This window comes from Strigops habroptila, chromosome 7 (genome assembly GCF_004027225.2).
Source record: "Strigops habroptila isolate Jane chromosome 7, bStrHab1.2.pri, whole genome shotgun sequence".
Taxonomy (NCBI): domain Eukaryota; kingdom Metazoa; phylum Chordata; class Aves; order Psittaciformes; family Psittacidae; genus Strigops; species Strigops habroptila.
Genome location: NC_044283.2, coordinates 14,935,567 through 14,962,395, shown reverse-complemented (window position 1 = coordinate 14,962,395; position 26,829 = coordinate 14,935,567). Strand labels below are relative to the sequence as shown.

The 26,829-nt window shown below is 35.4% G+C and overlaps 1 protein-coding gene across 3 annotated transcripts in view; it reads left to right on the top strand.

Moving 5' to 3' along the window:
• RAB28 (RAB28, member RAS oncogene family) overlaps positions 1 to 25,602 on the top strand; it is a 62,027-nt gene extending 36,425 nt beyond the window's left edge. Inside the window, exons 5-8 of one of the 3 annotated variants that reach the window (XR_003992217.1) lie at positions 12,804 to 12,907; positions 15,621 to 15,698; positions 19,914 to 20,080; positions 23,081 to 25,602. Coding sequence is in view for 2 of the 3 variants with exons in the window: in XM_030491930.1 (XP_030347790.1) it covers positions 12,804 to 12,907; positions 15,621 to 15,698; positions 22,075 to 22,170 (278 nt within the window). In the remaining variant the exon portion in view is untranslated. Of the gene's footprint in view, positions 1 to 12,803; positions 12,908 to 15,620; positions 15,699 to 19,913; positions 20,081 to 22,074; positions 22,176 to 23,080 lie in introns of all 3 variants that reach the window. The other 2 variants (XM_030491930.1, XM_030491931.1) reach the window with 2 other exon arrangements.
• The last annotated feature ends 1,227 nt before the right edge of the window (positions 25,603 to 26,829 follow it).

Here is a 26,829-nt window from a genome sequence, read left to right as displayed (position 1 = left end):
AAATAGCTGACAAATCTACTATCAGCAATCTGAATATACTTGGGTTTTATTTCTCCTTTTATAACTAATCACAGTATATGTCTTTAATAAGCAATCTTGCTTTTGTGTTATAAAAAGTAATTTAATATAAAGTTGAGTTGTACTATTAATTTTTTTTAACTGCCAGTTGAAAAACAGTTTGGCTTGGTAATAATTAGTTACAAAAGCTTCCAAATGGAAGAAAAACTGGGCTGCTGTCAAACAGGATTTGATACACATGGAACAGTTAAGCAGTAATAAATTGCCTAGTAACTGAGTAATTTCACTCAGATATGTGCCAATCTTGCCTCCACACTGAAAAAAAAAAAAAAATTGGAAGAAGAACTGATGTTTGAAATTGCTTAATGCTGGAGGTTTATTGTAATAACGATAATACTGACTTGGCCTGATCTTTGAACGTTTAAAGCTTCTTTTTATATCCTAGTGAATGATTTCATGTTCATTTATAATTGTTGTTGTGGGAGAGCTCCCAGAGGAGTACGTAGGAGAAGCATGAAGTGTCTCCAACTCTCTTATTACATCTGCTGGAAGCAACAGTGGAATCAGGCATGGAAGAGCCCTGGAGCTGACCTGGGTTGGCTCTGTTAGGAGCAAGTAATTCAGAGTATTGGATAAAGGCATCGCACTTGAGAAGATAGCCAGTTTTTAACATAGCTGTTTGGCGTGAAGTCAACAGAAGTATACCGTGGAAACGGTCTGTGTAGTTAGATGCAGCAGCAGTCATCAGGAATGCTGGAGTGAGTCCTGTGAGGAATTGTTATTTATTAGGTAAATGCTTTTTATAGGGAGAAGTTTTGTCTTAATAGTTAATTTGCATGGCTTCATGAATACATTACTCTGAGATATGTTTCTATGCATTATTTTGAGAACACTGTTTTAGGAACTTCTATGTAAGGATAAAGCTCTTGCTTTGATATTATAGTATGTCCGGATTTACTATTTTTGGAAGAAGTTTCTTGTACAGCTGCACCTAGCTTGCAAGGCACTGTATAATGTTTGAATTATAGGCAGAACTGCAAACGTGTCTAACATTTTGTGGGTGTTTGGGGGCCAGGTAGGTGGGGTTTGCTTCATATTCTGTCTATAATTACAGACTGCATCTAATCTATTAATAAGGAGATATCTGCTTTTAATAACATGAAAAATTTCACAAGCAATAGTGAGTCAGACTTTGTTAATTTGCCTGCCCTTTTGATTGCTGACAGGGAATTCAGCCCTTCTGAGCTGACAGAGGCTGCGGTTCCACGATCGGTTGGTTTTGCGGTGAAGCCAGTTTACAGCTGGAAGTTAGCACTGCTGCCCCATGGGAGATTGGATCTGTGACTTGGGTTAAACAGAATGTTGCAAAAAGAAATGTCTATTTTTAACATGGATCAGCTCATTGAGCTTCGTAAGCTCTTATGAGTTGCATGGCCTCCTAAGTAGGTGAGGAGAGAATAGTGCGCTGCGGCATGAAAATGGGCATGAACAGCCAGGAGTGGGGCAGGATGGTGAGATTTTCCAGGTTTCGGTGCTGGCATTGGTAGGTCTTGATGCTGTGGCCAGAAACCCTTGCTGTTGACTGTGGAAGGAGACAGATGTGAGTGGCTGGAAGTAGGATCTAAGGCATGTTGTATGAGTTTTCATTAAGATCCCAAGGCCTTGAGTTTATGAAATTATAGTGAGCTTTATATTTTATGGCTGTCATTCCACTAAATCTATGTGGATTTTAGAATGATAAATAATTTAGTTGTGTTATTATTTAACTGAAGGTGATTGTACTTTGTCCTGGGATTGATAAAACCAGTGGTGATGTAGTAGATACATCAAATTAGAGAAAATATTTGAGAGAGGAAAAAAGCTGATCCATCCATGGCTTGCAGATATATTGGACTAGCACCATCTTCTGAATGTTTAGTACATTACAGTTTTAAGTCTTCACTAAGATATTAAAGAACATTTAAAAAAAATATTCATTCAACTTTGAATTTCAGTAATCACAGTACTGTAATATTGTATTTACACTCCATTCAGTTTGTGAAATTGTTAAACCAAAGGATATCTGTAGTCAAATTAGTGGAAAATTTAGATTTTTAGTTTACGCTTTTTTAACCTCTGTCCCAAAAAGTAGATTTAATATTGCAAGGAAGGAAATGACTTTGTGAAAAAGCTGTTGAAAGTCCAGCAATTTGTCACGGGTAGCTCAGCTAAATCAGTTTAAGCAGTTTTAAAAAAGTTTCAGTAATCCTGATAAAAATAATTTCATGTTGAATCAAAGAAGGGTCTTTTGTTATTTTTCTGTCAGCAAGTCTTGCTTCAGAGCACTTGGGCAGTCATTAAAGTTCCGGATAGGGAAGCTTGGAAACTACTATAAAAAATGGTAATGTGTAATCTAAAGAGAAATGTATTTTTTGAATTTAGGCTCATAGAAGATAATGTGTCCAAAGGAGTTCATATGAATGTTTTAAATAACGTATTACAGTCATAGCGCTGTTAAAAATATGCTTACAAGATTATGAATGAAGTAATACTGTGTTTCTCGTATGTTGCTCTGTAAAGGATAGTGTTATATTAGTGAGAGAAAATGTAGGTTCTAAATGGTGTAACTTTTGTCTTGTTATCATTGCTAAAACATTTGCAATTAGAAGATGACATATCAGTTGAAACTTGGGTTGGTTTTTTTTTCAATGTGTATGTTTAATTATTGTTTATGATGGATGCTGGATCCAAAAGGTGAAATATATTTATTACTTGTAGAAACATTGCTTGTTTGTTTTTGTTTTGCGTTCTTGGTGTCATTCAGTGAAAACCTTCAACTGTGTTCCTGTGCTGTCTGGTCACTGTGACTGCCCAGTGATTTTTATAAGTGAATGAATATAGTGAGAAAAATCCGGCTGGGGGGTGTTCTTACGTCCCAGCCATTTTTTTTCATTTTTCCTTGTCTCCAGGAAATAGCTATTTATAAAGATGTTTGAGTCCAAATTAACAGCTTTAACTTAATAAGGAAGTAAAACTAATTGCTGTCAAATTTCTCATTGGCACAAAGGTTAGGAAGCCTGAACACAAGTGTTAAAGAAGATGGAAGAGGATTTAATGCACAAAGTAATAAACAGATTGTTCCGCGAAACTTCATGTAGTCAGAGGCAAGGCTTAAATTTATCTTCTCATTAATGTTTTATTTTTCCCTTTGTAAAAATAAGAATAGTATTTGCCTAATTTACTGGGAAGAGAAGCAGTCAGCAAATGATCCATTAGTAGTTGCAAAGTGTTAAACTGGTGGTAAGGGCAATGTAAGGATCTGACTGGATAAAAAGCAACAGTGAACAAGCTGCCTTCCTTCCAGGAGGAGCTTGTAATCCTATAATACAGTTCTCTGTGGAAAGTAAGAACTAATTAACCAAAGGTGTGAGACTGGAGAACATTAAAGTCCTGTGAGATGATTATTTTTTTGAGAGAGTGGCATGAGTTTGCTGAAGCTGGGCTGTTCATTCTCTGTACCAGTATGCACAAAAGTGTTTCGTGTTCTCTCGTTCACATCCCCACTTGATTTGTTAAGCTTACCCTAAGGGCTTGTTTATTTAGGTCTGTACACTGCAGAGAGTAAACAGAGATATGTGGTAAAATCATCTGCACAGAGGTCTGTGCTGCCACATCTAAACTCCATGTGCCCAGATCGATGCTTTTCAAGTTAACTTGGTCATCTCTCTGCTGTGCCACTGTCTGCTGCCTAGATATATCTTCAATGTGTTTGGTCACTTGAGTTGCAGAGTCGGGAAATGACAGTCAACGTCTTTCATCCGCCTCTCTTGCTTTCTGTGTCCTTATGATATTCTTCTAAAAAGGAAAAAAAAAAAAAAAGTTGTTCCAATTATGTTTTAATCCTAAAATAACACTATGAGGTGACTCAGTTGTGTATAATACCGTCTTTTTTGAATACTTGTTTCGAAACGTCTGCATTAGGGGTAGGAGTAAGGAGTATAGGTACCTAACAGAAGGGATCAGACTGTAACTATCAGTGTAATCTTAGTCTGTTCAGTCCAATAATAACTGGTTGCAAGAATTTCTGCCAAGAATTTAATAAAAAATGAAAATGGGAAATGTCTAGCTGAGAAAAAAAATAGTCTTATTTTCACTTTAACTGTCTCTTCAAGCTGTGTAAGCCAGTCATCTGTCATCTTAGTTTTGAAAAGAAACTTGGGTGTATTATTTTTTTTCTTCATAAGAAATTTCACTCTGGTATGAAAAGATGCCTGCTGTTTGTATTTGCAAAGGTTAACATATCTTCTTAAAAACCACCTGTCATCTGCCAAAACATTATACATGCTTGTTACTAAGTGAGAATCCAGTCACATCATGTCCTCTATAGTTGGTTGCACTTGGTGTGCTGAGACTGGGACGTTTGCTTCTGGCTGCTCTTGCTTTTTGTTGAAACCTGTTTTAAATCTTGGAAGTGTTAACCTCATTAACCTAAGATGAACAAGAAACGTTATGGTTTATAGCTTTAGAAAAAATGCTGTAATTCTTCATTGATTAGCAGTATTTGAAAGTCTCATTTAATATGGGATGTTTTTATGCAGGAAACTTAATATAAAGACTACAGCTACTTCCACATGTACAAATCAAAGAGAACTTTTCATGCTAAAGACATTCTTTCTTATTATTTCCTGTGTTAGAACAAACTATTATCATTAACCTGATTTTTATTATGTGAATTATTCTAAGAAGCTTATTGCAGATTTTGTCTTCATATGTCATTCTTTGCGAGGAAAGAGAATTCCATGTAGGCTTTGTACAAATAAGTGGAGGCCCATAAGAGAGGTGTGCATAAAACCAGGCAAACCTCACTTCTCAGGCAAGATGCCTTTCTGTTTTTAACCGGAGACCTAGGAAATTACTCATCTTTCTTTTCCCATATTAGGCATACATTTTCTTATGTCTGTAGGAATTTGTATTTTGGTTTAGAAGGAGCTCAGATCATAGATTTGACATTTACAGAGTTGTACTTTTAATAATTGAGAAGCATATTTGCTGATAATTCTAATTTTTTTTTAGAGGAGGAAGTGTTACAGTATTTTATGTAAATTACAAGAGTTTTTAAGCTATCAAATTGTTTTTGCTTTCTGAAGCCAGTAGTTTCCTATTGTAGCTGGAAATGTTGAGTGTAGTTTTTTAAGTAATAAAGAACAGCACCAACTATTATTATTCTGCCTTAGCAGCTTTTCTAATACAACATTTGATTTGTTACTATGTCCTCATAGGGAAGCATCAGCAGTAGAGTGTACATGACAGTGAGAAAGTAAACACATGCTTGCAATCAAATTAATGTATTTCATCTGTCTTCAATTAATAACAATCTGTCATGCTATCTATCTGAGAAGCGGCATAAACAGTTTATTTTGTGTTTGGAATAACTTCCTGGAGGTAGTTAATGTGACATGTAGTTTGTCTGACATGAGTATAACCAGATCAACACTCTAGATGTTTTCTTGATAACCTAAAAAAATTACTGAGAAAATCTGAACTGGAACTATATTTATATTTCGTTTTGAGCTTCCTTAAATCAGAGTAGTGGCATAGTTTTCAGGACTTCCATGAAAGAGTTTTCTTGGCAGTTAACACAATTTTAGTGTGAGAAAAAGATTGAAAGTATTAATAAAAATTTAACTACAAAAAGCTGCAGTTAGCACTTGGACATTTAGGTTTGAATATTTGAGAAGTGTGTGCTGTAGTTATTTAAAAGTACCAAATCAAAAATGATTTTTAAAAAGCTAGGTAATAAAGTCTGATAGTACTGCAGATTTGGTACAGTTTTTTGTCAAATTATTATTACTTCTGCATAATTCTGGTTACTGTTATGTTATTATATAATTATTAATAACATCATATATTTGTTTTATCAGATGACTTTATTTACACAGAAAGAACTTTTCTGTCTAATTAGAAAATGAAAGTGCACATGCTTGAAGTTCTAAGTAATCCAATCGAATATTCTGTTCAAAATGAAATAGTTCCACCTTTTTAGTAGGAAAGCAGTAGGCTACTGGTAAGCTGAGCAATAAAAAGCCAGGGATGTTTTTCATTGCCTGGGTTTTTTTTCCTATTTTCTTTGGAGTGATGGCAGAGTTAGAATTAAAAGTGGTTAATACTGCTTATGACAGAAGAGGCCTGAGGGCTTCTTTGTGGACAGAGTGGTGGGACCTGCTAAACTATGCTCTGCTGAGGCGTTATGGGGCAGAGGTCTGATAAACTGGGCAGTAAATCCTTTTGCCCAGAATGATGCTCCCAATGTTCATCATGATTTCTGTTTTATTCATTAGAATAGTGGATATTTAGCACGTCTTGGGGAAATCCCTCTTTAATTCCCTTTTTTGTGCACTTTCCTTATGCATGGGAGAAACAGAACCTTCACACTCTGAAATTAAGCTGACTTGTTGAGCAGTGTGTGCTGCATGAGGATAATCCTGTGTAACAGCATCATCGTCTTCAGTCTGTTAGATTTTTCAGGTGCTCAAGCTAGGTTTGTTCTTAAGAAATCAGACTGAAATTATACCAAAAAACAGGGTGAAAGAGAGATCGTCATATACAGCCCCCTTTTTTATGACCCTGGAGTATTTTCAGAAGAGAAAATATGTACATAATTTTAAGCACATGTAAATCAAATTAATAAATTATTAAAAGCATTTTACTTGTCATGTCTGTGTGGGCTAATCGTGATAGCTCATTATTTAAACATTATGTAATTGTATACCTTGTGTGAACAGCTGCAAATACTTTGCAGAAAGATTTATATTTCATTTTTCACAGCATACTATAAAAGAATATATTTTTGTGTGGTACTATAGATTAACACAGATGTTTACTCGTAACTTTAAAACTCCCCGTAATTATATTAAGATATGAAATAGTTATGCATGATAAAAACAAAACTAGATAGTTGTAAATTTATTTATGTGTTAATAATTTTTTTAATGGAAAATACTGTAATTATCAATAAAAAGTTGAGCTTACACAGCAGAACTGCCCTTTTGTAGCAGAGTCCTTTGCAGTTATTGCGATTGCAAGGCTTGAAAGTGAAAGATGATCAGATTTGGGTGGAGAGGCGTCCCTTTACTGAGATTCTCTGAACTCTTTCATGTTTCTTTTCATACATACAGTTTAGAAAGTGGTTGGGTTAGTTATCACTGGTATATAATAATCTAAAATGACTGTATAGTGCCTTATAGTTTGCAAGTGTAATCTCATGATCCAGGAGAAATGCCAATAAACTATTAAACAGTCACACTTGCTTAACACACATTATGCGTGCTACTCATCTGTTTATGCCATTCTGAACAAGTACTGTCACTATTTTTTCAGCTGCTTGGAAGCACCTGTACAAGTTATATATTTGTATTTCTTTCAGAATTACCTGAAAGAAAGATTCATGCAAAATGGATGTTTCCAGATTTAAAAACCCCTGTAGTTTTACATGGAGTTCTTCTCCGGTGATGTTATGAAAGAGGCTGGCAGTCCTGTGGAAAAGAGAGATAAATAGCATGAGTAGCAGCCTTTACATTCTGCATAAATGATGTTGTGTTGTCTTTTTAGAGTATGTGCAGTTATTTGCTTGTGTGATAATACGTAAATCAAAATGTACTATTGCATTTTTGGCATTTTTGAAAGATTATAAAACCAAAACATTAATCTTTATTCTAACTGGTGAAGTATATTTTAAAATACTGGCTTTGTTTGTGCGAGTTGTATTGCTCTGATAAATTGTTACGTGTATTTTATTCTTGCCTTAATTTAAAGACAATACAGCTGTGGGATTTGATATCACACTTTATTCCTTGAAGTGAACTCTGGTGAGCTAATTGTATTTATTCTAGTTCATTTCAGTGAAGCAGGTGAGCTAAAGTAGTATTTAAGCTAGTTATATATGTGGTTTTCCACATATATATGGTGTAATAGAATGGAAGTGATCGTTTGTCCCTGCACAGTGGTGCAACGTGGCTTGTTTCAGGCCTTTTTTTTCCTTTTATGGAATGGTACATATATCTAAATGGTGTAAAAGAAACAAATATGGCATTAATTTATTTACCATTAGTGGCTTCCGAGTCTCAGGTCAAAAGTAGCGTTATTATTCAATCAAGACTGAGTTTCTATTGAACGGCTCTGTGTGGGTAGACTGTAAACCACCCATTTGTGTTTCATCTAATGCTTTTTTGTGTTTTTCTATTCCCTTGCTACTACCCAATAAACTAAAACGTCAGTGACTTAATTTCGTAAGTAAAGTTATATAGAGATTTGACTTTGAATAACTATACTCTGAAGTGTTTGCTCAGAACTTTTCTATCATTTGATATCTAGCCTTGCAGACAGTCATTTAAAGTAAGGTTTCCTTTTCTATTTTGAGTTAACACTATCAGCTTTTCACTGCAAATAAGTGATGTATAGCAGCAATTCAAAGGGTAATGAAAATGTTTGTATAAATCACCTGAAGATGTGACCTAATCAATTCTTTCTGGTCCTAACTTAAAACTATTGTTTTGTCCTTGCCTTCTTTGAAATGTCTTTTGCTCTCCACAGAGGTGACCATGACGGTTTTTAAATATTTTTTCTTACCTGAATTCTGCAGTGTTGTTCTTATCTGTTTTTCTTCTCATGTCTTCAGGAATGCCTTAAAGGGAGTATCCCTGGGATTTCTGTGGGAGTTCCATACTTCTCTTCTAGATTGTTTGATTTTTTATTTTTTTTCCACCATACTAGATCTCTGTTTAGTCTCACCTACAAATCAAAACTGAACTCTCCAGAGTTCGTGAGAAGCAAGTATTTTAGTAATCCTTACCTACTTTCGCTGCAGCAGACACTGATCTTTCCTGGTTTCATCTCTGGGGGAAGATTTTCACTTGGATCTGTTTGGCTTGGTGGAAGTCATGTCTGAATTCCTGAAGTTCCCGATATATTTTTGTTGTGCCAGTATTTTTATGGGCTACTTGTACATACAAATGCATACAGATGTGTTAGTTATGGAGCAACAATTTATCATTTTAATTGAAATGACTCTTCACACTAGACAGGCTTAAAGGTGAATGTTAGTTTTATTGCAGAGAAACAAAAAGTTGGGCTGTTGACTAGCTAGTTAGAGTTACAGGACAGGAAAAGTAAAGCAATGAAGATAATTTTTGGAGAGTAACTGGCAACCATGGGGTTTTTTGTATTTGTTGCACGAGCTTTTTTTAGTGTGTATTTTGGGCATAAAAATGAGCAAACTGCAGCAGCCCATATTGTGGATGCCTGTTCTTAGAAAGGGACTTCAAAATGACTTTGGGGGCAGATGAGCCCCTTTTTATGTCCTCAGGCCAATCAGAAAAACACTATGACCTCTCCCTCTCTCCCCCATTGCTTGTGATATCCTTCTGATCTCCTGCATTGCCTGTGATGTCCGCCTGCTTCTCCTGATGCCAATTTTTATGTGGTTTATTTAAGCATTCCATTTAATGCAAATATACTAAGTGGTTCCTGTATAGTCAAGGAATTAGCAATGTACTACTTTGACACTATAACTACTTGAACCGCCATTCCTGCCTGTTGGTCCCATTTTTAAGACCTTTAGAATTTTACAAATGATAAATGAAAGAAATATGTCACTGCATTCTGTAAAACTTGCACATCTTGGGGTTGCTTTAGCTTTTCGTGATCAGAAAACATAATTTATTAATGTAGATAGCTGAGTTTATATCCAAGCACTTAAGCAAAGTACTGGTTTGTAACATTTGTGTGCTTTAGAGATGCACTGTTTGCAAATAAATCTCTTTTCACTTTAAAAACTAAAATCCTCCTGTCTCCTTTAGACATCCTATTGTGAATTTCTAGCCATCAGTTTATATTCTACTTGGTAAAAATGGAGCAATTAATTTTCCCCTGTCACTGTTGTCTTTCTCATTCACTTCAGATGAGAAGGATGACTGTACCATCTGGCACATAATCTTTACTTTGGGACTTTCTTTAAATGTTTGTGTTTGATGTGTGTCCAAATCTTGCAGATTCTTTCTTTGAGACCTTTGTTAGATATGGCCTATCATAACCATTACCACAGTTAAAATGTTCTTATTTTGCATCTTCATTTCAGTAATTGCTTTTTCTTGGCCAATGCAATGTTATCCAGCCATTTAGAATATTCTGCAAGATCATTTTCCTGGTTTGTAAAATCAAACCGTATTTATGTATCTGATTCTCTTTCTATCCAAAACTTATTTGTCGCTGCCTTTCAACTTTTCATGGCTTAAGTGCATTCTGATATCATCCTTCATCCCAAGATATCTACTCCTGCTGTTAATTGGCTCATCACACGAGCCCACGTTGGCCAGCTGTTTGTTTTCTTTCTATAAAGTCCCTCATTCCTTATAAACATCTTTGTAGAAAATAATTTTTCTCCTCCAAATCCCTCCTTAAAGTCTTTTTTCTGTGATGTCTAAATAAAAGCTGGACAAGACTTGTCTCCTGGTGTGCTAAGAATTCTGCCTGTCGAGCTGACCAGTATCAGATGTTCAAAAAAGAAAAAAAAAAAGACTGGAGGGTATCAATTCACTGTATTTTAACTGATCTTCAGTAACTATGTCTTCGCCCTTAGCCTGGGGAAATGAAAAGTAATATGAGTTAGGATAGTCGTCTTTCATTGACTGCAAACTGCAACTTTGTATAGTTTAATATTTATTAACACTTGAAACCTGTTTCTTGTACTAAAACTGTGCCCTCTTTCACTGAGAGCTAATGTAACAGGAATTGCCTTGCGTTTACTGTGGGCTGAGAGTGTGCACGTGGACAGTTACCTGGCAGTTATCTAGCATAACAGTAACTGTACAGTTCACAGGAGACTGTCCATAGTTCAGAAGGGACAAGGTAAAATACTTTTAAGTGGGGAGGTGAACTGAGAATTACACAAGATTTTGAAACATAGTTTCACCTTGATTTTCACTTCCAAGTCTGTTAGATTCTGGGATTGTTTGTGCTTTTAATTTACCTACTACAGTAAAGTATATGCGTCACTGACCATATATTATTATTAATGTTTCTTCAAATAAAAAATAGGAGGCATTTGAGGATATGATTTCAAATATGGCAGTGGCATTTTATTCCTGAAAATTTATCAACTGTTGTGTCCTTCATCTCCCTGATTCTTTCCATCTTGGGAAAGAGAGTTTGAGACAGATTGTAAGTTGTGAGCTTGTTTTTATGGACTTACACAGCACGACTGGTATTTTAGAGGGACGGAGTGTAAATGCTATCTATCTATCTATCTATTTTTACTGTAATCTTGTGTAGGTTTTTGGAGTTGAGGTAAAAAATTAAGTAGCTGTTTCATAGACTGCAGAGTCTATAATTTTTTTAACAAAATTGTTATTGACTTTGGGCTTTATCTTAGTAAATGTATTTGTTCTTCCTTGTGAAACTATCTTCTATGTTCAGTATTATGAAAAACTACAAGCATTAGTGTTAATAGCTTAGTATTTTAGTCCTTCACAAATTAATGCCTGTGGTAACTGGATGATTTTAGGCCTGTTCTTATAAACAAGACCTTACTGATGTGCTAGGAACAGTAATATGTGGCAAAACCTCCACATTAACCAAGGTAAGCAGTATAAATGGGGTGTAGGAATCCCCTGCTAGACTAAAAATCTCCAAGAGAAAATCTCCAGAGCCTACAAATTAAAGACCTCCAATGTCATTTTAAAATAAAGCCTTTTATGTAGTAGGAGAGCATTTTTTCAGCTGATAATCAAATGACACTATTATGCAGGCTTACTAGATTTGCAAATTTACAAGTTTTTACAAGTCAGTTGGGTCCCTTCCTCAGGAAATCAGTTTAAGTTTTTTTTCCTGTATTGACTCAAAGAGCCTGGTTGTCCTTAAATCCTTCTGAATATATTTGCCTTATAATTTGACGGCATTGAGTCAACACCCTTATAGGAACTGCAATGCAATAAAAAAGAGAAACTGTTCAATATAGTTTCCAGTTACCTTAGGATCAGATTTGGAGAAACTGGAACGTATACAATAAAACCTGTGCAAGACTTCCATTTTGCTTTGGAAGCAACCAGTGCTTTTTCAACATAAAATACTATTTGAAAGCTTTGCTCTGCTTCCAGTGGTTGTGAAATGATGAAAATATGTGTGACTCTTGAAATACTCATTTTACTGTTTTTAATTTTCTGAACCGTACCTTTATGGAATTGAAAGCTTCATATATGAGTAATGAAGAATCAGTGGTTTTACTCAGTTCATTTTTTATTATAGTGAATGATTTTGTTCTACCATGTTCTGCAATAAAGTTCTTTATAACTTATTTACTTTTTTTGATTAGGAAAAAAAAGAGTAGATTCAGATGTGCTTGGTCAAATCTATTTTGTAAAAGGCTTTAGATGGTACTGAAACCTCTAATATGCATCATGCTTGTAAGCAGAATGTGCAAAATTTAGTTGTCTCAAGTTTCTGTATGTAGCTAGCAGTAAATTTGTTACAAATTGTGTGTATCCAGAAATAATTTGTCCTTTATTTCAGGTAAGAATTAGTCGCATTTGACTGTACAGTTTTATTTGTGGTTTCATTTTAGTTTTGCAAATAATATTAACCTGATGTAATTTGTTGTTTTTATTATGGCGAGTGATTATAGGAAGAAAGAAACCTGCATTTGCATGCACCTGTAAAGGAAAAGATTACATCTGATGTGTTTCCAATGAATAATTTCTAAGACAGGTAACTAAATGGGCTCCGTTTAGTAACTTTTCCTTTTCTCAACTCTTTAGTTGACTTGGAGCATATGCGCGCAGTGAAAGTTGACAAGCACCAGCGGTTTTGTCAGGAAAACAATTTCAGTAGCCATTTCGTGTCAGCCAAGACAGGAGATTCTGTAAGTAAGAAAAATAAAGCCCTTGTAGATATCTTTTTTTATTTTTAAAAATGCAGAAGTTTTATTATACTTCACATATCAAACCACTGAGAACAATGGCTGTAGCAGGTCCTTTTAGCCTGCCTAGTTACATGAAAAATAGATCTTTGTGTATATTCTTTATTACAGTGATTTCTCATCTGATTTGCAGTTTAATGTATAGATTTTAATATGATAATGGTCTAGTTTATACATCAGCATGACAACAGCTATATCTGTTTGCTGACAGCCTGTAGTTGAATGTATTCCTTCATTCCAGGTGGTGTCCCATCTATAGACCATCAATATAGAACCTTTGAACAGTTGATAATGTCACAAGACCCTGTTGCAATCAAAGTTTTTAATATGGGTCCTGAGCCATGGGAGACACTCCTTCTGCAGGTCCATTGAAATTCAAATGTTTGGTGTTTCTAATGCTTTGCAGAGTATATTTTGAACAACCTTTTGACTCTGAGCTAATTGGGTTATTTGTTTTGGTTGTAAGTGGATGGAAGAAAAGGTTCTTTCTCAGTTGACTGTGTCAGTCAAATTAAATCACATTGTATTGTTTTGCTTGATTTCTGTCACATGCCTAAAGTCATTCCCATAAAATAGTCCTGTATCTCTCTCTTGTGTTACTTATGAGAACATACTTCATTTTTGTTAATGGACAGTAAGACCATGTTTGGTTATATGAAAGTATAATTCTGTAACACAAATGGAATCAGTTAAGATCTGTGATGAAACATCTGCACTGTACTGCCTAATTTTGTAAGATAATAGTTTTTCTTTAAAGTCTAACAATTTTGCTGTTACAAATGCAGTGAGTCCTCATTCTCCTTATAGTTTATGTTAAGTCTTTGGCATAATTTTTTGTTTAAATTAAGGCTTTTTAAGGTAGAAACAGAAGAAAAAATGTATAATACCTCGCTCAATGAAGTATGCATCTGATAAAATGTATTCCTTTCTCAAGGAGACAATCTTTTTTTTTTGAGATTTGGTAACAGGAAGAAAAAGTTCTTTTTTATAAGGTTGATATATTTAACATTGCAAATTGTGGAGGAATCTGTATTATGTCTTTTAATTGATTCATGAATTACAGCAGCATCCCACTATATGTACTGATTGTTCTTTTTTTCACTTATTCTTTTTTTCACTTATTCTTTTTTTCACTTATTCTTTTTTTCACTTATTCTTTTTTTCACTTATTCTTTAAAGACAAAAGTAAATCTGAACATACCTAAAAAGCATTAACCAGAAATCTCTGTTTAGGTTATCTACTGACAAAAGAAGGTATGAGGTATAGTTTACAGTAGTTAATTTTTTTGTTTCAGTAGAGATTTGAATAAATTCTTTCACTTTTACTGCATGCTGGCCTTTCAGGTTCTTCATGTTTTTTTCGTAGTTGTGCAGGAAAAACAGGGTGCTTACCCTAGACAGTGATTTAAGAAGAGACCATCAACTGCTGCTGTGCATATAGATATAGAAGAGTTTTAAATACTCAGTTAAGATAAATGATTTTTTTGTTTACCTCAGATCTTTCCAACTGACTCGTTTGCAAAAGATAATTTTGTGTGTATATTTAATTCTTATAATATAGAAAAGCCCGAAAGTCTTCTCAGAGGAGAAACAAATTTCGTGAAAGATTTAGTATAGCTAACTGTCTTACTGTCCATCAAATTGTATAAATAAAGCACTGAACTTGTGCCTGATGTTTTGCGTGCAAAGCATCCTCATGGCAGGTGATCTAGCTCAGTATGCCAAGAGCCTAGTGTGGGTTAAAGTAGGTCTCTGGAAAAGAGACTTTGTTCAGGATTTCCTTTCTTGTTGTGTGGATGCTGTTGTGGTGAAAAGCAATGTTTGTTAGTAGTTTAGATTGTGAGCTCAGTCGAATAACTACATAGATAAAATATAATACAGGGTTCAGCACCAGTGCAAACTTAAGCTGCTCCTCTTTAACATCTGTTGTGTTCTTTAATCTGATTTAAAATGCAGCTGCCTAAGCATTAAGGTTGGTGGACTGGATTAAGATGAAGTAAAGGAGTTGTTTAAGATAGCACTGCCACCCAATGTTATCTGTCAAACCATGTCCAAAGTCTAATTCTGCCAGGCTGCTGCATGCTGTACAACATCTTGCTTGTTTTCTAGATATTTATGTTCATTATAACATCCATAATGTTTTGTAAGACTCTTCAGAACAAATAGAGCATTGCATGGCTTTCATATTGACAATGTTTTTTAAATATGTGCAGTAGAGATTTTGACGATGTTGAGGCACAGTTCTGTTGTTTTCAATTTCAGAAACCTGCATCTCTATTGCAGAATACACTGGTAATATATTTTTGTGCTAAACATTAGTGAATACCCTTATTCATATTTTATAGCACTGAGAGTAGTATTTTAGGGGTGAGTTGTATAAAAGCTTGTTTAAACTTAAGTCTCTGGAGGCAGAGTAGAAATGTTGCTTAACAATCCAGCATACTGTTCATTCCTTGTACCATTGTTGAGTTATTTTCTCCTGATTTTTAAACAAAATTGAATGTATCACATGAGGTTGTCTTCAGATCTCTTTTGCACAGATCATAATTTAGTATATCTCATTGTTTAACAGTTCAAGAATGATTTGATATATTTGAAAGAACCTTGAGGATGTCTGTTTTTAATCTTTTAAGCGTAATTTAATTTTTTTCCATAGGTCTTCCTGTGTTTTCAGAGAATTGCTGCTGACATACTTGGCATCAAATTAAACAAAGCGGAATTGGAACAATCACAGGTGATTTTTCCACAAATACATGTTTTTTTATTCCGTAGTATTTTATTTAGTGTTAAAGAAAAAAAAAAATCATTGGAAATTAGTAACTGTCCTTTAAAGCGAGCAAATATAGGGTGAAACTTCAATTTGAGAGCTATTAGTTTAAAAATAGCATGTAAAATTGGTTTAGATATTAAAACCTCTCTATATGTGTTCATATGCAGGTAACATGGAAGATTTTTTTGTATACATTAAATACTGTACATTGATGTCAGATATGGTTTTTATGAAATTGTTCTTTTTTAATTCTTTACGTATTTAAAAACCAATTTCATTTTAGAACACTACAGAGTTAAATGATAGAAGGCATAAGCTTCTGTGAGTAGAAATGTTCTAAATCAGTCTTCGTTGTAGTTGTACAGGAAAAAATAGTATTTTCAGTCAGAGAGTTGGGAATTAACCGTGTCAAATCCTATGTTTGGTTAATCTCAGATTTTTGTCATCTTTTTCTGCCTGTATAATACAGGACCTCAGTAGTGACTTTCTGCCTCGGGGAAGGAATATTGGTTTTGTAAGGTCACTGTTTCCCATTTTATTCTGATTTGCAAATAAGAAATGAATCCTATTCTGGTTCAGTATACCCATTCTCAACAGCAGGCAGAGCTATGAAATCGTGTGAGTAGCTCTTGAGGCTCCTTGGCATCTGCAATTATTTTTCTCACTGTACCAGTCCCAAATAATCTCCCCCAAAAGGAGCTGCATGGTTTCTGTCCTTGCATTTTGTGGTTTGTTCTTTGAGTTATGAGTATTATCGTGGGGATTTTCTGTCATTTCCTTTGCAGTAAGAAAGGGTTGAGGGGGGAGAATGTTTCCCAGCAATAGGTGGGAAGGTCATCAAGAAGGTTATCCACCATTCTCTTACATTGGTTAGCCGTGAGTTAGGGATGTGAATCTAGTGATTTCGCAATGAACACATGGCAGAACCCTGCTGCATGTCATGCTCTGTACTGTAGTAGAGCTTTGTTGCGAGTTCATCCTGTGTATTAATTGCTATATGCAGAATGGCTCTGTTGAGGGCATTGTTTTAGGACCATATGAATTTATTGGGAAAAGTTGGTTTTGCTATTTAAAAAAATTCCAACTGTAACTATATTAATTAAAATGTGAGTACTTGCTTAACTGTATCTACCAGAGTTGGAAGTCACTTAGTTTTTGTCAGTGAAAGTTAGATGAAAAATGTGTTAATTGTTCAAATAAGCAAGTGAGCAAGAGGTTTTCTAGTATAACCCCTTTTCTCTTGCGCTTCCCTTTCCCTCCTTCTTCGTGGTTCCTGCTTCTAAAAATAATTTTCCTGCCAGTAAGACTGTGTGCATAGGTTTAAACCAAAAAGATTTTATACAAACCTAGTTTCAGAAACCTCAAAAAACAAAGATTATATACTACTGAGTATAATCTTACATGTACATATACATAGTATAACCTTACTATAGAATGATGTTTGAGATTACAATGTGCTTATTTTAAATTTACTTATTGAACTAAAAGGTAGCTGTTCTGGTGGTGTAATATCCTGGATCTAGTAGTTACTACCAACATTAAACAAGTACCACAAAGTAAGTCAGCAAGTTTATTAAGAAAAAAAATAAAAAGGCAAAACATTTCTTACCTGCAGCTTGGCCTCCTGCTTTTTGAAATGTACAATAAATATGTAATTTCTGAAAGTGTTTTGCCACAGTGGTGTTTACAATCTGTGTTGAAGTGGTTAACTAGAAAACTGTATTGCAAACAGTAAAATGGTAAAATATACTTACAGTGCATACCTCACGAGCAAAGCTAAGGGGTTCTGAAAAGCTGTAATTTATGGCTAAAGAAATATTGAGTGTGTCCATTCAATGATCTCTTACTACTAAGGTGCCATCCACCTATTGTTCTGAGCTCTATGATTATTTGCATATAAATAATTCAGCACATTAAGAGCTCTTCAGTTTTTCTTTGGTTGTTTAGCTAGCACTGGAACTTCAGTCTTAGACCTCTCTGTGCTTTGTGGTGTTGTGTTCCGATAAGTAAGCTTGTAGATAGGTATGCAAATACTTTAGATTAGAAAGAGAATATGATAAATGGGATTATACAGAAAATTGTAGCTTTCTAGATAAGGTGTCTATTTTTAGGTTATTTTTAAAGTAAGAACCTCCATATAGCCCTGACTCAAGAGTGCATAACTTTGTATGTCAAATTGGTATTGGCTTTAAGTAGGCTTCCTCCTGCCTTAGTATTGTAATTACAGTTTTTAATTTTGTTGAGCAGATCAATGGAACATGCAATTGTGGATCAAAGTTGATATTATGCAAATTGCATTAGCAATAGCTTGTAAGTAGTTAATATACGTAACTCAGATACTCACTGTGGCCCACACATTACTGTTAATGTGAATCCAAGCTATAGTGATTAAAAAAAAAAAAAAAAAGATAAAAACCCCTGAAAAAACAAGAAATAAAAACAAAAGAAGAAACTGAGAAACAAAGCCAGTAAATAGAGTTGGACAGAAAAGAAACATCATTGTTGCCATTCAGGCACAGCAGAAGTCACTATGTGGTGCTATGCTATGCGTATAGCTGAAGAGTGAGAGCAACTGCCTGACTTTGCAAAGTTCTACTAACTGAGCATAGTTTCAGTCTACTCTGAACAATCACACAAATAATCACAAGTTCTTTAAATAAAACCTTTGCTTCCTTTGAGTGTGCTGGTTTGAGTGGGCTGTAGGAATTACCCCAGTTTAAGTCAGTGAGAAACCAATGGAAATTGTATTGGAGTATTTGTTAGCTGTATCTTAAGGTTCATTATTGTATGGAACCGAATACCCTGGTCAGTTAAGATAGAAAAGGGGAATTCTCTACATAAAACTGCAGAAGGAAAATTTTAACCTCAGGGAGATGAATAGAATGACATGTCTTGAGAGAAATTTATTAGTCTGCAGTGGAAAAGCCTAATTCAAGTAATGTATAGATGCTATTTTCCAAGAGCGGGGAGCTGGTCTTTTGGCTGCAAGGAGGTGGTGTTACATGATGTCGCCATCACTAGGTTTCTGGTTTACCACATATTTTTATATGACAGGTACATGTTCCTTAGTGTGGTGGTGATGTTGGATTTTGTTTTGTTTTGTTTTGTTTTTTTCCTCCTGGTTTTGTTTTGTTTTTTCTTTCTACCTGTAAAGTGGGCAGAGGGCTTCTTTAATTTATGGAACAAGTATGTGAATGTGTTCCTTAAAATTTGCAGGCATTTAATACTCTAGCTATTGGACTATAAAAGTAGACAGATAAATAGATAGAAATAAATAGAAATACGTATGCTACGTAAATGGTATGAAGAAACAATACAGTAGTGTGACTCATCCTTAAATCAGTAAGTATGCAAGTGTTGACTTGGGTAATGTGATTCATCCTTAAATCAGTTAGTATGCAAGTGTTGACTTGATTTGATCTTTAAAGAGTAAAATACATTGTAGTTTTTATAAATGTGCACTACTTAGATACTGGATTATATCTTTGAATTTCCCATATTTTGTGTAATATGAGTTTTCCTCATTTTGGAAAATGAGAAGGTTACTGCCTGAATGTATTTGTCAGAGAACATTAGATGTCTTTGTTCAGGCTAGGTGGTAACAAAGGGGAAGATGAAATACTGAGTTTGTGTAAAATGCCAACAGTGATGTGCTCTATGTGGCTTATGTTTTATTATGTGTTTCTTCAGTATTACTGATTGTCTAATATTGAGAATACTCTTTAAAAATTATTGCTAGTGCTTTTGATTTTATGCTTGAAGATCATATTTCTTGTTTTTAAAATCAATTATAATTGCCACAGTCACTAGGAGGATCATAGAAGTGACTAACAGGTGGTTAGAAATAAATAATAGGAATCTCAAACATGTTACTTGGATGAATTTGTGGTGCTTGACTCTTGACTTTAGAGCTTTGATGACTGGCAGAACTGGAGAAGCTTTTGTGAAAAGTGGATGGGGTTCTTGGTCCACTTCAAGTTAACAACACTACTTCATTAATGAACCTCAAGAACAAGCCTCAGAAATTGACTTATTTAACCATGCATTTTAGAAAACAGCTGCAGCAGTTTAAAATATTAATGCAACCCAAGCTATCTGTTACTGCCCTTTTGCTGGAATTTATCACTCCCACAGCAGAATCAGAAAATGGAAAGTGATCATGTGCTTTGGCCACATCAGGGTGAAGTTGAGCAGTTTAGCTTAAACTGCTGCTGAAAGTTGTTTTTAAGTGAAGCTGCCAGACTTTGTGCTGAAGCGGATGAGGTGCAACTACATGTTACATTCCACCAGCTCTCCTTTGGCGGCAGTGATCTCCAGCAGAGGAATAGGACAGACATTTGGGGGTGGTAAGTTTTTAAACTATATCTCAGCTAGAGCTACTAAACCTTTTCTGTTAACATGCTGAGATGACTGTTAATCAAACCTTTATTTGGACAAAACTGTGGTGAAACAAAGAACTAGATTACTCCTTATACGTGACTGGAAAGTAGAACATGTTTTTGAAATGGAACAGTTCCAAAGTAAGAAAATTGCAGATTCTGACTTATTTTCAGTCCTCAAAATACTCCTCCTTTTAAATCACAAGAGTCTGATGAAATTTGAGGAAATAGCTCCTTTACTAATCAAATGTTTTTCTTTCTGTATTTTTGACTTTCAACTGTAGTGTAAAAACTGCATGGGGTACAGCTTTGTTCCTTGGCATTGGCAAGAGCTAGCATTTTTTAAGTGATGTGTAGCTTTCTCTTTAACTAAATGCCAGTTCAGCAAATGAGGTTGTGTGTTCCAGCTTTGTACAACAAAATGTTTGGCAGATAAGTTGGATCTGGAATTCAGAGCACCTGCACGAAGAAAGGTTCTTGTTATTGAGAGTGGTTTGAACCATGGCAATGATGTGCCTGACATAGAAATGATACAAAGAAGCCTAAGTTTTCAATTACCAGGAAGCTAATAGAAGAAATGTTGCAGTGATATTTTTTTTACTCCTATTTAGATGAAATTCCTTGAGAAAATCCAACTCATTTATGATAGTCAGTTTCTTGCTACGTTGTGCCTGAGCATGGGTCACTAACCTGCCTGTGTTTACAGGGTGGGATTTAGACCAATGTTTTGAGGAACAATTAATTGCCTGCAGATTGCAAGACCTTTTTTTTTTTTTCCCTTTTTCTTTCCTCTCAGCTCTAGTCAAAAGATTGGTATGAAGAAACTAGGTCCTGTGAGGTCAGATAACACTGTTTAATGACCTCCTACTACCGCCTTACATGGGATTTGGCAACCTTCCCCTGATGATAACATCAGGCCAGGAGTTGAGTAAATCATGAGCAATGTCCACTAGATAAGATAATATGAATGTGATCAATTAAACTCTAGACGAGTACATCAGCAGCTAATAAATCCAGATCCCTTACCAGCCAATTCAACTGTTGCTGTTTGTTTGACATTCAGGTTTTATTTACAGAGGTAATCTTTAACATATATACTGTTTATATGTTCATATAATCCAGTTAATAGATTCCTTTAAAATAATAGTATTTATTCATTTATCCATACATTTTAACCTTGAAAACATGTTGTGTAGAAGTTGAAGTATTTCAGAAAAAATTATTAGGCTGGTTTAGGTTATCTTTCATAACTGACCTACCTCCTCTGTTACTGTTTTGGTGAAATTGTTCTATGAATTATTTTCCCCTTTGCATGAACATTGTATTAATAATAGAAAACTTTCAACAGTTTTGTTTGATTTTAACAGGGTAAAATGAGTGCCTTTTATTTTTGCATTACATAGAGAAAAGTCAAAGCTTGCAGCACTTGGATGTGAGGTTGTTAATTTATGTCACTTCTAAAATTATATATTTAGTTATAATGCAGTAGTTATGTAATGGAAAAGATGCATGTGTACGTCTAATGCACTTGTTACAGTTGCTGATAGGAAGCTGAATAATGTAATATTTAAGTATCTTAAAGGAATAGGCCATTGACATATTTTCTTCCTCTGAATTGCCTTCCTTTTTATTCTGTCCCTTCTCTTGCTTTAGTACACATTTGTTGGCTGCATGTATAAATATTTCATTTTGGTGCTTTGAAAGGGCATGTCCTTGAAGGAGCTTGAGAAGCAGCCCTGATGCTGATAATGATGCTTTCAGCTACACATGTTGCTCCTGCATCAGCATAAGGCCTGAAAAGAAATGCTTTTGTTTTGCTTCTGCATAGTGTTCTTATGTCATTCATTCATTCGTTCATTCTTTTCAACTACTGATCAATCTCTCCATGTCTTTTTCCTTCTCTTTTCTTTTTTCATTCTTCTCCTTGCTCTCTATCCGTTATGCTGATACATGATTAACAGCATGTTGTCAGGGCAGAACTAGTGAAATATCCTGAAGAAGATAACCAGCATCACACCACTTCCAACTGCCAGAGCAAAGTCTGCTCAATGCAGTAGTTCAGGTATTGATGGAAAACTTGGTTTGGTTTTTTTTTTTTTTCCCAAGCTGCATTGCTTTTACATGAAGTAACAACTGTCACAGCAAGTTCTATTGGAAAAATGTTTTGTGTTGTAGGTGCGTGTAATACTTAATTTGGAACTCTGTGTACAATTGCATGTTGTTTCTAATAACTAGATAGTTCATAGAAATTAAATACTTCATGCTACTGTATTCAGTGCTGTGTATTCAAAATGTTGCATAGCTGCCACAGGTGGAAATGGACACAAAACTGGCATCTCATTTCCTTCTCCTCATATAGGAGAGACCAACAGTCTGATAAAATGCTTTTAAATAGAATGGGTAATACCTGTTGGATCTGTATTCGGAAATAAATACTTATGGTATGCAGAGGTTCTTTGTATGTTAATTTAATCTTTAGTCAGTCTGCCTATCAAACCTTTTTTGAAGTATGGTTGTGTTTAAAATTGGCTTTGAATTCTGTCCTGTGCAATGCTTGGAGTAAAGACAGAAAGACAAACTTATGTACTATTTCAGATTGCAGTTTAGGCAGTTATTTTTAAAGTATGCATACCATAGTCTTTGTAAGCAAATATTGTTTTATTATTTCCACTCAAAACGATTTTCTTGGACGTAAAACTGTATTAATTGCTTTTGCAAAAAAATCATGATCCATTTTTAGTGTTGTGAAAACCTATAAGGCACTTCCTTCTGCTTAGGATAGATAAACTGGTATTTAGAATGAGAATTAGCACCTGGTAAGACTTCCTTTAAGGTAGTGGAAAAAACCCTAAATGGCATCTCTTTTGCCTAATATTTCATATATTTTTATGGCAAAATATCTGTTGAATGCTTTGCCAGCATGAAGATTACATTTCCTAATTGTTACTGTGTTTTCTTTTATGACAGAGGGTGGTGAAAGCAGATATTGTCAACTACAGTCAGGAGCCTGTGACAAGAACCGTTAATCCTCCTAGAAGCTCAATGTGTGCAGTGCAATGACCGTGCTATTCTCTGTTTTGATACCTTCGGCAGTTGTCCTACCCTGACACAGGCTCTGGGATTACCAAGAACTTTAACAGTGACTGTCACAACAATGCAATTAGAGGCTTCACAAATGTGTTACACCGTTGTACATTGAGAAGCAGCAGGCAGGCAGTTTTTGTACTGGCTAAAATTCAAACATGAGACCACACACTTTGAAAAATTAAGATCTGTATTCTTTTAAATTATATTTAAATAAAACAGTATAACTGTGTTTATATATTTTTTTTTTTTTTTTCTTATTTGACTGATACCGGAATAAAAATGGATGAAGAAGTCCTGCATTTAAAATACTTTTAAGGACATCACCATGGAAGGGTATTTTGCCAAAGCATTTTTAAAATTTTTTTCTTTTTTTTTCTCCTGTGATCTGCACTAACACTCAGTAAAATGTAACTTGGAAAAGGTATTGCTGGAATAATTTCAAGCAGATAATGTATTTTATCTAGGGGTAATTTGGAAAGTATTCCATTAATATATGTACATAGTGCAAAATGTATAAATTGTATCCACTAAGAAACAGTGCTTGAAATAGAGCTGTAATTATAAAAATAGTTTCTAAAGTCTCCAGTTGTCTCAATGGATACTCTGGAAAATGCTAGTGCTTTTGTGTATTTTTATTACCACATAAGCATTAATTCTTGCAGTAGTAGATATGCTTATATGTCTTCATGAATATGGATGAAGCTCGGTCAACAGTTTGGGCTGTAAATGTTGAGTGATGTATTCAGCATGCATTAGAAACTGTTGATAGATCAATTAGGATCAGTCATTTTTTATAACTAAAGGAATGACTTTTGGCCTGGTACTCTTTTCTTTCTAGTTCAGAGTAAATGACTAAAAAGCTGTCTGCTCCGCGATCATCACATTTCTCCTCTGTTCCTTTGCTGGCAGTCTCTTTTAGATGTGTAGTTCTCTGCTGGCACATCTGAACAGAAAGCTAAGGAGAAAAAAAAAATTAAGCCAGCTTGATTCCAAACTAGAAATCTTTTCTAAACTAGAAATATTCTTCGTGATTTAACTCTAGAATGCGTTTTCTTATAAAGTACAACAAAGCATTTCAAGATTTAAAGAATTAATGAGGCTGAGTGAAGGAAGCTTATATAGCACGAGTGAAAATGATAAGTTTCCTCATGTAAGTGTTCCTATTAAGTTGTTCAAGCAAGTGCTTAATAGTTGGAACTACTAAACTCTAATAAAATAGTTGAACTATCATGTTAAAGGAAAGATTGCAGATGGCAAGATTGTGCTTTTTGTTATTATTTTGGCATATTCCAGGTTCATTGAAAAGCTAAGTTCGTTTCTAAACCATTCAAATGCAGCTTGACACAGTTTTATAGCTACATGAGGATGACTTACTCTTTTAATATTTTATCATTCAAGTGTGGGAAATTCTAAGAAACAAGCTGAGATACTGAGAAATTATTCTACACTAAGGTAGGTGTGAATTTACAGTAAGGGTTACAGTCTGTGTTCTTGGTCTTGTCCTGTGGAGTTCATGTCCCACTGCATAGTTGTGCCTTATGGTTAAGCGCGACTGAACGGTGAACTGTGTCTTCCAGTACCACCAGATGGGAACTTCTGTTCAAGCAGTTTCTCTGAAGTAGCTGGTAAGTTTACAAGGTTATGCCCTCCAAAGCATGTGGTGTAAGGTTTTTCGAACCCTCAGATTTCTTGGTGTGTTTGTGTCCTGAACTCTGCCCAATATGTTCAAATATTCATGAGAACTTCCCTTTCCCTGAGGAGCTGAGCATGACCTGGCTTAGCTGGATGGCTAGAGCCATCTTTCTCTCGTGCATGTGAGCAAGCTTCCCAAGTGATAAGTAGCGTGGTCTTAAAAACTGAACAGTGCTTTTCTTTTAAACTTCCATAATCTTAACGTTTCAGAAGAAATGCTTTTTATAACTTGTAATGCAGAGCCCATTATTACCTGAAATAATAAAAAAATTTTGCTTTTATACTTGGGCTAATCTTGCAGTACGAAGGCTGTGATACATGTCCCAGTCCAAGGTATTTTACAAACAGATTTTATGTCTCCATTTCATCATGATCTTTTATTCTCATGCCTGTTTCTCTAGCTGTCTGTGACTTGTCCATCCTTTTGTGTTTTATTCCCATTGATCTTTGCCCCATTTTCTATGTTAAAGCCATACCCCTCTGGAGATATTATTGTTTACATTTCCAAGCTGCTCTCATTCTTCCTCCCTAACATTCATGTATGTTATTTACGCTAACCAGGAATCTCTTGTCTTCTGTGCCCCCAGCCCCTCCTTTTGCTGCCCCCCTTAACCTTCTCAGGTTTTCTGTATTGTATACTGACTTCCATTCTCCCTGCCGTTCCCTACCCTTCCTGCCCCATTTAGATCCATTACCTGTCCATGTTTTAATCCTTACAAATGAGCTTTGCTCTTTTTGCTCAGCCCTAGGGACCCCACCTTGAGCCTTCAGATTCCAGCTGCAGCCTAAATCCTTAACTGTGGTAGCTGCCTTTGAAGTGCTGCAGCAGCTGTGGCTGAAGATTCAGGGATGCCTTTGCCATTGCTACGGCCCAAGTTCCACCAGGCAGAGCAGAAAGGTCAGAGATAATTCTGGAGGATTAAGCAACACGGAGAGAGGGAGCAGGTAGACACTGTTCTGCAGGGATGGGAAGGGCTCTCTGGGGACTGGAGGGATGGAAACAAATCTAGTCAGAGTGGTGTGTAGGGGGAGGCAGGCAAGCCACTAACCTGTGCCCGGTCTCCTTCCCACTGCTGATCCACATGATTCACATCTGGTGGAGTTAAAGCATGTGCCATATTAATGCACTTTAAAGTTTTTTGCAAGGTAAGAACTGGTTGAAAGTAATTCAACAAACAGTAATGAAGTTAAATAATGCAAGGCTTTCCAAAAGTGAGACGACATATGCTTAATGTCCATTGACATGGGGAGAGGGCTAGGGCAGGGGGGAAGCATGTTTTTTTCCTGAAGCTGAGGCCAGATGAAGGGAAGAAACATGTTCAGGCCCTGAGCTTACACAGATCCACACTGGTGATCTGCCTGCTCAGAGCTGTTGTAACTAATCATTTCAGTAACAGCTCCACAGCTAAAAATTGTTTCTAAGTTCAGCTCCTTGCTAGGGTCAGTCTTGTGTGCTGTGGTGGATACCAATAGGCATATTGTGTCTGACTGTGTGTTGGATTAGCAGTACTTTTAAAACATGTATTTGGAGTGTTACTAGACTCGTGCAACTTCTTATCTTTTGTGGTTCTAAACTTTGGTGGGGTCACATGGAGTCTCTCTCACGAACAGTGTTGTGACGGTATTTACCCTCATGACCGGATGCTGTGCGTGCCAGAGCCTGTGATGAGTTCATGATCTCCTCTCTAAATACATGGTTCTTTTGACAGTTTGTAAAAGTTTTGAAAACAGATGAGATCTTTTTTAACCAGAATAACTTTTCTTTTTAAAGATTTAAAGGACACATACAAAGTCTCTAGAAAAATTACATGGCATGCTCTTTTGATTAGGCATCTTTACCAAAGAAACCTGTTCTATAAAGTACTGTTTGGGTTTCTCTGGAACTAGAGGGCTTTTGAATCAGGTGGCTTCTTTTAAATGCAGAGATAACTTGCTTG